Source organism: Pongo abelii, chromosome 19, assembly GCF_028885655.2.
Source record: "Pongo abelii isolate AG06213 chromosome 19, NHGRI_mPonAbe1-v2.0_pri, whole genome shotgun sequence".
In the NCBI taxonomy this organism is placed as follows: Eukaryota; Metazoa; Chordata; class Mammalia; order Primates; family Hominidae; genus Pongo; species Pongo abelii.
The window spans coordinates 81,280,891-81,293,267 of NC_072004.2; the positions used below are offsets into that span (position 1 = coordinate 81,280,891).

At 38.8% G+C, this 12,377-nt stretch overlaps 1 protein-coding gene across 50 annotated transcripts in view; it reads right to left on the reverse strand.

Moving 5' to 3' along the window:
• Window positions 1-12,377, reverse strand: part of CEP112 (centrosomal protein 112) — a 599,014-nt gene that overhangs the window by 311,353 nt on the left and 275,284 nt on the right. For all 50 annotated transcript variants that reach the window (XR_010138342.1, XM_024234943.3, XM_054537262.2 and 47 more), the window contains one exon: window positions 4,929-5,036. Coding sequence is in view for 49 of the 50 variants with exons in the window: in XM_024234943.3 (XP_024090711.1) it covers window positions 4,929-5,036 (108 nt within the window). In the remaining variant the exon portion in view is untranslated. The remainder of the gene's footprint in view (window positions 1-4,928; window positions 5,037-12,377) is intronic.

Genomic DNA, 12,377 nt, shown 5'->3' on the forward strand with positions numbered 1-12,377 from the left:
CCCACTTAAAATGTTATAGAATATAATATAGACCAGGCACGGTGACTCAAGCCTGTAATCCCAGCACTTTGGGAGGCTAACGCAGGAGGACTGCTCAAGCCCTGGAGTTCAAGGTTGCAGTGAGCCATGATCATGCCACTGCTCTCCTGCCTGGGAGACAGAGCAAGACCCCATCTCTAAGAAAAAATATATATAATATAAATGCTCCAAAATATTATTCCATTTTAATGTTTCTTAGCATTCATAATTTTAATGTTTCACTTATCCAAGTAACGCATAACATATGCTCATTATGAAATTTGAAGTAAAAAAGTTTTATTTAGAGCATACGATGAAAGTCTCAATTCATCATAACCCTAACCCATAATACCAGGCCAATTCCATAGTCATGTATAATCTTACAGAATTTTTTCACTGAATTTACATATCTAACTTTGAGACACGTATGTTTTAATTTTACATCAATGGGATCATAATATACAAAGTGTTCTAAGAAGCGCTTTATTCCCCTCACCAATATGTCTTAGAAATCTGCATATGTTGGCACCTTCAGATTTATATCAATCTTTTTAATAAGTATATAGTATTCCACAGTAGGTATTTAGCATTATTTATTTATTTATTTTTGAGACAAAGTCTCGCTCTGTCACCCAGGCTGGAGTGCAGTGGCGCGATTTTGGCTCACTGCAGACTCCACCTCCCAGGTTCACACCATTCTCCTGCCTCAGCCTCTCGAGTAGCTGGGACCACAGGTGCCTGCCACCATGCCCGGCTAATTTTTTGCATTTTTAGTAGAGACGGGGTTTCGCCATGTTAGCCAGGATGGTCTCGATCTCCTAACCTCGTGATCCGCCTGCCTCGGCCTCCCAAAGTGCTGGGATTACAGGCATGAGCCACCGCGCCCGGCCAGCATAATTTATTTAATCATTCATTTTATTCATAACTTTTTTCAATATTACAAATAATCCTCCCGAAACATATGTGAACATGCATCTTTTTGCACATGTGTAAGTATTTCTATAGGATAGGTTCTAAGAAATAAAATTTTGGGATTAAAATCGATATGAATTAGTTTTTTTGGAACAATAGAACATATATATCCTATATATGAATATGTATATTAGAGTGTACATATTCATATGTGCATATGTGTCTGCATACATGCACACATGATTTTTAAAAATCAAATGGTAAAGATCATCTTCTAATAAAAAGTAACAGGTCCTTGCCCCATCCCACTCCTATATTGGTGGCAACTCTTTTAAAACATGTCTGTGCTCCTTTCTCTGGTGATTACTTCCCTACCTCTACAAAATATGCTACATAGCTCTTTCTTAATTTACCAAAGCTAGACATTCCTTATAGGCCTTCCACTAGGACAAATGGGGATTTAGCTCATTTACACTCCCTTGCTGCTCTCTCCCACTCCTGTCACCATTTTACTAGTTACTCTACTCCTCTCAGTTCCTCCAGTGGTCAACCCTATAATTAGGAATATACTAAAGCCTCTGTGTTTTGTTTCATGATACGGGCAGCTGCTCAAATCCACACTTCATGATAATACCTCAGTGCTTTCACCCTTCCCCTCCCAGCCCCTCCATCCCTTTCTTCCACTTCCATACCTACACCATCTTAACCTTTACTGTTACAATAGCAAGGCTGGTGATATGGTTTGGCTGTGTCCCCACCCAAATCTCACCTTGAATTGTAATAATCTCCATGTGTGAAGGGTGGGACCAGGTGGAGATAATTAAATCATGGGGGCAGTTTCCCCCGTACTGTACTCATGGTAGTAAATAGTTTCACGAGATCCCATGGTTTTATAAATGGGAGATCCCCTGCACAAGCCCTCTTGCCTGCCACCATATAAAAGGTGATTTTGCTTCTCCTTTGCCTTCTGCCATGATTGTGAGGCCCCCTCAGCCATGTGGAACTGTGAGTCCATTAAACCTCTTTCCTTTATAAATTACCCAGTCTCAGGTATGTCTTTATTAGCAGCGTGAGAACAGACTAATACAGTTGGTAACATCTATGTCCTGTTCTGTAACCCTAAGCTAGTTTTTAAAGTTGAAAACAATAAATGTCATCTAATTATTGTGTCTATGTATATATTGTTCAATGATGAATATTTTGTCTACTAAGACTACATTTCCTTTTTACTGGTCCGGTGTCATAACGCCTGTGCTGCCTGATGAAGAATGTGCCTAAGTTCTAGGGTACATGTGCACAATGTGCAAGTTAGTTACATATGTATACATGTGCCATGCTGGTGTGCTGCACCCATTAACTCATCATCTAGCATTAGGTATATCTCCCAACGCTATCCCTCCCCCCTCCCCCTACCCCACAACAGTCCCCAGAGTGTGATGTTCCCCTTCCTGTGTCCATGTGTTCTCATTGTTCAGTTCCCATCTATGAGTGAGAACATGCGGTGTTTGGTTTTTTGTCCTTGCGATAGTTTACTGAGAATGATGATTTCCAATTTCATCCATGTCCCTAACAAAGGACACGAACTCATCATTTTTTATGGCTGCATAGTATTCCATGGTGTATATATGCCACATTTTCTTAATCCAGTCTATCATTGTTGGACATTTGGCTTGGTTCCAAGTCTTTGCTATTGTGAATAGTGCCACAATAAACATACATGTGCATGTGTCTTTATAGCAACATGATTTATAGTCCTTTGGTTATATACCCAGTATTGGGATGGCTGGGTCAAATGGTATTTCTAGTTCTAGATCCCTGAGGAATTGCCACACTGACTTCCACAATGGTACCCTAAAACTTAAAGTGTAATAATAATAAAATAAAAAAATAAAGTATCCCTTTGTCTATTATTTTAAAAACCCACAAAAACAAAAATAAATTAAAAAAAAATCCAGTTCCAGCATTTTCTACATTTTTACATTTTCTAAGTTTGCAATTGTAGTCAGCATGGTAAATTGTTTTATGCTAACCCCATTTGATGGTCTTCTCTGTGATGCTCCTTCCAGGCGGAGGATTACACCAGGGAGGCCATGTTTGCTTTGGCCAATAAAATGTGAGTAAACTTACTTCTGAGTCAATTTTATAAGCCAGCAAATGCTCAAAATATTTCCTTCTCCATTTCCCATAGCAATGTTCCAGATAGTTCATTCTAAAAACTGGACTCAAGATGACATGACATGGGTCAGAGCTGCAGTCAATCCTCAAAGGACACGTGACATAAGTATGAAATAAGTGTTTTTTGTTCTAAGTCATTGAGATTTAGGATCATGTTTACCAAAGCAAAACCAAGCTAAAAATGAATAGTAATCTTAAGTATTCTGGGAATAAGCAGAAATATATTTTTAAAAGAAGAAAATAAAACTTTGTATTACTAAGTAAGAGGCAGAGCACTGACGACAAAATCTCAACTCCTTACATATCCTGGTCCTAACCTCCCTCTTCCCCTTCATCTCCTACAGCAGGAACCTTTCTCCCCATACTCTGGCTAACCTGGTCTTCATCATCATTAATCTTCCCTGAACACTTCCATCTTGCTCTCTTCTCAGGATTTTTGAACATGCAGTTCCCTCAGACTGGAATACTATTCCTCCAGAGCTCATGGCTGGCTCCTTCCTAGTTTTTAGAACTCAGCACAGATGTCAGGGAAACCCTGACCAGTTATTCAAGGCTAGTAATCCCCTTCCCACCCTCCACCTGGCAAAGGCTATAAAGGTACCATGTTTTCTTCTTCATAAGTCACTCTTCAGGCCGGGCGTGGTGACTCACACCTGTAATCACAGCATTTTGGGAGGCTGAGGTGGGCATTTCACCTGAAATCAGGAGTTCAAGACCAGCCTGGCCAACATGGTGAAACCCTGTCTCTACTAAAATTACAAAAATTAGCCGGGCGTGGTGGTGTGTGCCTGTAATCCCAGCTACTCGGGAGGCTGAGGCAGGAGAATCGCTTGAACCCGAGAGGTGGCGGTTGCAGTGAACCAAAATGGTGCCACTGGACTCCAGCCCGGGTGAGAGAGTGAGACTCCATCTCAAATAATAATAATAATAATAACAATAATAATAATAATAACAATAACAACTCACTCTTCAAAATTATTTCACTTTTTAATTTGTAGACTGATTACTCATCGAAAAGCAAGCTCCATGAGAGAGGAGGCATGTTCTCTCTGTTGCTGTTCTCCCTCATGCCAGGGACAGCACCTGGCACATAGTAAGTACTCAACCCTATTTCTCAAATAAATGGAGGTTTAACTAGTGCTCTGACAGGACAGAAGAATGACTGATATTGTTAGGATACTTGTTCCCACCCAAATCTCATGTTGAAATGTAATCCCCAGTGTTGGAGGTGCGGCCTTGTGGGCGGTGTTTGGATCATGGGGGCGGATCCGTCATGAATGGCTTGGGCCATCCCCTTGGTGATAAGTGAGCTCTCACTCTGAATTCATGAGTGATCTGGTCATTTAAAAGTGTACGGCACCTCCTCGCTTCTCTCTCTCTCTCTCTCTCTCTCTCTCTCTCTCTCACTGGTTCACTTGCTGACTCCTGCTTTTGCCATGTAAGGTGCCTGCTTCCGCTTCCTTCTGCCATGATTGGGAGCTTCTTGAGGCCTCTCCAGAAACAGAGGCCACTATGCTTTCTGTACAACCTGCAGAACTGTGAGCCAATCAAACCTCTTTTCTTATAAACTACCCAGTCTCATCAATTACAATCGATGTTTCAATCAAACATTCAGATAAAACAAACTGTCAGAATAAACTTCAGTGGAGTGTTAAAATTCTGTTTACAGATTTTATTGAAACAAACATTATTTTAAATATATTGTTAATAACAGCTCTTAGTAATGTTTTCATTATGCAGATATTTTGTGATAGCGATTTTTAAAAGATAAATTATTCATGTATTTTAAAAATTTAATGGCAGCATCAAAATGAAAGACCAACCTGTTGTTCATACCGCTGTCTGATGTCCTCCAGTTGCCATAAAAACTCCTTTGATTGTTTCTCACGAAGAGATTTGGATCTAGTTAGATCTGCCTCCACTTTTTCCATCTATAAAATTTAAAAATCAAATATTAATTTTTTAAACAAAAAATTGTGTTCCATATTTTTGTAATTTGTCCATTTGTTTAAATGACAGATTTTAAACACCTCACCAATAATAATGATGAATTTAAAAGTATTAAAAAATGAGACATTTATCAATTCATTTTAATATATTTTAATTATTTAAGGAGGGAAATTAAAATTGGTATATAATTGACTAAATTCTAAAATTACAACAATAATGCAGTGAAAATATAATTTAAGGCATTCTAATATTTATTGAACAAAATTTAATTAAGCCCTTGGTATGTGCTGAATGAGATAAAATATTTCCAAATCATATCTCTGATAAGAGACTTATATCTTGAATATATAAAGAACTCTTATAGCCCAATAATAAATGGATAATTAAACTCAATTTTAAAGTGGTCAAAGAGCCTGAATAGATATTTCTCTAAAAAGATATACAAAAGGCCAAAAAGCATTTGAAAAGATGCTCAACATCACTGTCTTTAAGCAATTACAAATTAAAACAAGAATGACATATCACTTCATGCCCCAAAGAATAGCAATAATAAAAAAAGACAAATAGTAACAAGTATTGGTAAAGATGTAGAGAAGTCAGAACCTTCAACACTGCTGCTGGGAATATAAAATGGTATAGACATGCTGGAATACAGTCTGTCTGACAATTTCTCAAAACATTAAATAGAGTTACATGTGTCCCAGTAGTTCCACTCCAAGGTAAGAAATAAGAACATATATCCACACAAAACTTTGTCTACAAATGTTTATAGTAGCATTATTCATAACATCCAAAAAGAGGAAACCACCCAAATATCCATCAGTTGATAAATGAATAAACAAAATGTGGTATATTCTTACAGTAGAATATTATTCAATCATAAAAAGTAAAGAAGTATTAATACATGTACTCTGGGAGGCTGAGGCAGGAGGATTGCTTGAGCCCAGGAGTCGGAGACCAGTGTAGGCAACATAGTGAGACTGTGTCTCTACAAAAAAAAAAATTAGCCGAGCATGGTGGCACGGGCCTACAGTCTCAGCTATTCGAGAAGCTAAGGCAGCAGGATCGCTTAAGCCCCAGAGGTTGTAGCTGCAGTGAGCCATGACTGCACCACTGCATTCCAGCCTGGGAAGAAGAGTAAGATCCTGTCTCAAAACAAAAATTAATTATAAATAGAAAAAAAACTAACACACGTTATAACATGGATGAGCCTTGACAGAATTAAGCTAAGTGTCACAACAGACCACATACTGTAGGATTCCATTTATATTAAATTTCCAGAATAGGCAAATCCATAGATACAGAAAACAGATTAGTGGTTGCCTAGGGTGAGATGGTGATCTGGGAGGGTAACTGTTAAAGGGTATGGTGTTTCTTTGGGGGAAGATGAACATTTTCTAAAATTGATTGTGATGATATTTACATAACATCCTGAATACATTTTTTAAAACCACTGAATTGTACACATACGAGTGAATTGTTGGTATGTGAATTTTATCTCAACAAAGCTGTTATTAAAAAAGAAAACGGAAAAAGGAAAAGTCAAAGATTCCACCACACCCATGAGGCCTCACATAATCCAATCCCAGTGACCTCTCACATCTCATCTCTACTGCTCTATCCCACAACCACCACCACAGTCCACCTACCTGCTGCCCAGGCCTACAATGTGTCAGAAGTGCTCTCACCTTGTGGGCAGGAGGTTCTGCCTGATATTCACACAGCTTCTTTCTCAAAGTATTGAGGCTTTGTTTAGCATCACCTTTGTACTGAGACCTTCTAGACCACTCAATTTTAAATTGTACATTGCAATTCCCCAGCCACTAAGTCCACCTAGTTCCCCTATCTCTGCTTTGCTACCCTTTTGTTCCACAGGATATACCACCTTCAGATTCACTATATAATCTACATCTTCATTAAGGCTGTTTGTAATGTCTCTCTCCCGCAGTGTAACGTCACCCCATGTTCACTGTCATCAGTGAAATAGTATCAACCATTTGTCACAGTGCCTGGCACATACAGGGAATCAATAAATACTAATCAAATGAAAACAAAGATTGCACAGTGTACCCAACTTGGTTCAAGACTTGCTGAATTTACAATTTCCTACATTTAGTTCCAAATTCTTTAAAACACACACAAAATAAATAAAAGCATGTTGGACCTAACTTTTTCTATCACTTTGTTATGATCAGATGCAATGAGAAAGAGATGTTCTCACAGTCATGAAAAAGCTCTCCATGTCAACAACATGAAAATGGTGCCTTTTATTCAAAGCAATGCAGTATTTTACTTGTCTTTAAACCCCTGCACATTTGGGTATAACTTAAGACAATATTTTTTGTCTGAGGCAATTACCAGTTAACGTGGCAACCATTCTACCACTGGCTACTTTATATTACTTATTATTCTGCTTCACTGGTATGTGGAACTACTTCTACTTTGTTCAGCTTGTACACAATGCCTTCTTTCAGGTTACCTTTTGGTAAGCACTAAGATTAGTTAAGACACGAATATTGGAGGAAATGAACTATGAAAAATGCTTCTTTCACAGTTTTTCACAATATATTTGAAAAAAACATTTCAATGCATTTATTCAGACATGATTAGACTTTAAGGTTCTAGGAACAAAGATGTTCAGTGAAAGGCAACCAGTTTCACTGCATGAGAACGAAATGCATATTACCACCCACTGCTGTGTCTAACACCACATTCCAGTTTCTGGTTCTTACATCGAAGTTTGAATGCCCTCTAGATTATAGCATGATATTTAGCACCCAAATATTTCTTTGTAAATACCAAGGATTGCAATCCCAAAAATATTAAGTCATCAGTGTAAAATTCAATTAGAGTTCTAAGATTACTGAGTCATAGGTAATTAGTATTGTGGTCAAGAATAAATTTAAGGAATGATCAAAGGAAGCACAGTCAAGCACACTTTGGTTTTTTGTTTCTAACTCAAGACTTTGGTTTCAAGGCTCTCTCTCTTTCAGTGCTTTTCATATTGGACCTCAAGTGAGATGCTCCTTAATCTGTCCTCAGCAATCCAGACTCCAGTACCCTTGATATTTTCCAAGCAAGCCATGGCTGTTCTTGACTCTAGGGTCTTTTGCCCATCATACTATCGGTAGGTCTTTTCATTTTTTTTTTCATCCAGTCAGTCTTTTCAAAGTTGACTCAAGTTTTCCTTCTTCTCTAAGGTGTCCTTTAATCCCACTAACTGAATAAATGCCTTCCTTCTCTCTATGCTCTAGGATTTAACATCTTTATTCTCCTAGCACATTGTGTATTTCTCTATAAAATGGAAATGTTTCAAATGTGTAAGCTTTGTTTAGTAATGCAGATAATGAGCCCATAAATAAAAGAACTATGGCAAGTCTTTCTTTTGTATATTTATTAAATAGCTGCCATGGTATGTGAAGTAAAGATGTATTAAATTCTTAAGGATGAGGAGGAGGGACATCAGCAAGATGGTAGAATAAAAGTTCCCCAGCTCCAGTCTATCTCATACAAATCCAACTAGCAACCACTCACAGACAAGAAAACCTTCATGAATATTCCAGAACCATAGGAGTGAGGCTGAGACATGTTCTTGGATCACAGAACTGACAAAAGTCACATTACAAAAATAATAGAAATGGTTTCACGTTGACTGTATCGTCCCTCCCACAAACCACCATAGTGCCACACAGAGAGGATTCCCCTGGGCCCATGGTTTCTACAATGGGAGAGAGGTGAACATCCAGCTTTCCCAGCATTCCAAGATGCTTGGCAGGAGGCCCACTTCTGCCTCGCCTTAAAAGGAACATTGGGAGTACTAGCAGGGCTAGAACATCTGAGATCAGCTAGAAACAAAGAAGGGAAAATGGAGCTCACAGCAACCTCTGCATTCTGGCCAGTGGAGGCACCCAACCAGAGAGACCAACAAATAGCATCACTGAGCAAGAAGCACAGTTGACAGATCTGCCAAGCTCAAGTCCCTAGCCAGATTTGCCACCCAGCCTCAGAGCTTGGCATACTTCCCCAGGCTCAGAGGCAAGCCCAGATCCCTACATATCTGTAGAGCAGAGCATGTAGTCCAATCCAATGTTAGCAGTGACTGCCCCTGTCTAGTGTTGGAGCCCAGCCTGAGGTGCAGGCAGGGAGCCAAGCCCAAAACTACACATAATTGTGGGCATAGCATCTGGCTTTGCCCATCTGAGTGGCTGGCTGAGCAGCAACCCCAGAGACCTTGACAGCATTGGAGGCTGACCTTCAGCCCTGTCCAACTACAGATTTCAAACATGAGTACCACCATGCCAGGGAACCCAGCCTGCAACCCTGCCTAATCAGAGGTTATCACAGAGCCCAGCCAGCAGCTGTGCTTGATTGTGCAGCCTAGCCAATGGTCTCACTGGACTGTGAAGCACAACCAGGAGCCACACCTGACTTCATATAACAGGCAGCAGCCCCTCGTAACTAAAGAACCCAATAGCAAAATCTGCTTGCTCATGGTCACTATCAGCTGGTCCATCCAGAATCTTAGGCTAGACTAAATATTGAAAGTGTCCATCCCCACCAAAGGACATCTGCAAAGGCCAAAAGAGGAAGCCAATTCATCAAACGCACAGACACCAAGGTAGGTACACAAAGATTACAAAAAAAACAAGGAAATATACGCGACAAAAAGAAACTAAGAGAGAAAGCTCCAACAATGAACCCTAAAAGTATGAGGATCTATAAAATGACTGACAATTCAGAATAATCCTTCTAAGAAGATCACAGATGTATTAGTTTGTTCTTGCATTGCTATAAAGCCCTGAGAGTGGAATTTATAAAGGAAAAGAGGTTTAATTGGCTCACAGTTCAACAGGCTGTATAGGAAGCATGATGCTACCATCTGCTCGGCTTCTAGAGAGGCCTCAGGAAACTTACAATCATGGCAGAAGGCAAAGGGGGAACAGGTGCATCACATGGCTAGAGCAGGAGCAAGAGAGAGTGAGGGCGAAGGTGCTACACACTTTTAACAACCAGATCTCATGAGAATACCCTCACTTTCACGAGAACAGCACCAAGGGGATGATGCTAAATCATTCAGGAGAACCCACCCCCATGATTCAATCACCTCCCACCAGGCCCAAACTCCAAGACTGGGAATTACAATTTGAAATGAAATTTGGTTTGGGACACAGATCTAAACCATATCAATAGAATTATCAGAAAATATGGATAGAAAAGTAAATAAAACTTGAAAAACAATATACAGACAAAAGAATTAGTTTGACAAAGGAACGGAAATTATTTTTAAAAATAGAAATCCTAGAGATAAAGAATACAATAACTAAACTGAAAAATTTTATTAAAAGCTTGAACATCAGACTCAAACAAATAGAAGAAAGAATCAGTGAGTTCAAAGACAGGACATTTAAAATTATCGAGTCACAGGAGCAAAAAGTAAAAAGAATAAAGAAGGTTTATGAAAATTATGGGACAGGACACCATCAAGAGACCTAACTTTCACATAATAGGAGATCCAAAGGAGAAGAGAGAGAGAAATGCCCCCCAAAAAAAGCATATTTAAGAAAATAATGGCTGAAAGCTTCCCAAATCTAGAAAAACATGTCAACATCCAGGGACAGAATATTCAGAGGTTACAATCGAATTCAACCCAAAGACAGTTCACGAAGACACATCATAATCAATTATCAAAAATCAAAAACAAAGAAAGAATTCTGAAAACCAAAAGAGAGAAGATACATATCACATACAAGGGAGTTGTAACATGGCTATCAGCAGATTTCTCAGTAGAAACCCTGCATGCCAGGAGACAGTGGGAAGATATATACTCAAAGTACTGAAGGAAAAAAGCTGCCAATCAAGAATAATCTACCTGGCAAAGTTATCCTTCAGAAATAAGAGAGAAGTAAAATCTTCCCGCACCTCCATCTTTCCCCCAAAATGAGGGAGGTCATCACCATGAGCCTTGCCTTACAGGAATTATGAAAAGGAATTATTTAAGCTGAAAAACAGTCACTTTCATATGCTAATAACATAAAACATATGAAAGTAAAAAACTCAGTGGTATAAGTAATACATAGTCATATTCAGAATACTTTAGTGCTGTAAGTATGGTGTGTAAAGCAATTTTATCTCTAGTATGATGGTTAAAAAACAAAACTTTTAAAAGCAACTATAACTGCAATAAATTGTTAAGGGAGGCCAGGTGTGGTGACTCACGTCTGTAATCCCAGCACTTTGGGAGGCTGAGGGGGGCAGACCACTTGAGCTCAGGAGTTCAAGACCAGCCTGGGCAACATACTAAGACCCCATCTCTACTAAAAATACAAAAATTACATGGGCACAGTTGTGTGTGCCTGTAGTCCCCGCTACTTGGGAGGCTGAGGCACGAGAATTGCTTGAACCTGGGAGGCGGAGGTTGCAGTGAGCTGAGATTACACCACTACACCACAGCCTGGGTGACAGACCAAGACTCTGTCTCAAAAAAAAAATTGTTAAAGGATACAAATTATAAAAAGCTGTAAATTGTGAAATCAAAAACATAAAATTAAGGGAGAATAAAAGTGTACAGTTTTTATATGCAATAAAGTTATTATCATCTTGAAGTAGCCTATTATAAGTAGAAGATGTTTTATGTAAGTCTTATGGTAACCACAAAGTAAAAATCTATAGTAGTTGCACAGAACGTAAAAAGAAAGGATTCAAAGCATATCACTACAGAAAATCATCAAACTGCAAAGAAAGATAGCAAGTGAGGAAGAAAAAAAGAACAAAGAATCTACAAAACAACCAGAAAATAAATTACAAAATGGAAGTACTGAATCCTTACCTATCAATAATTACTTTGAATATAAATGAAGTAAATTCTCCAATCAAAAGACATAAAGTAACTGGATAAAAAAACAAAACTCAACTACATGTTTCCTACAAGAGACTCATGTCATGTTTATGGACACAAATAGACTAAAAGTGAAGGGATAGAAAAGATATTTCATGCAAATAGAAATGAAAAGAGAGCAAGGGTAGATATATTTAAATTGGATAAAATAGAGTACATTAGTCCATTCTCACACTGCTATCAAGACATACCTGAGACTGGGCAATTTATAAAGGAAAGACATTTAATTGACTCACAGTTCAGCATGGCTGGGGAGGCCTCAGGAAATTTACAATCATGGTAGACAGCAAAGGGGAAGCAAGGCACCTCCTTCACAGGGCAACAGGACAGAGTGAGCACAAGCAAGGGAAATGCCAGATGCTTATAAAACCATCAGATCTCATGAGACTCACTCACTATCAAGAGAACTGCATGGGGGAAACCACCT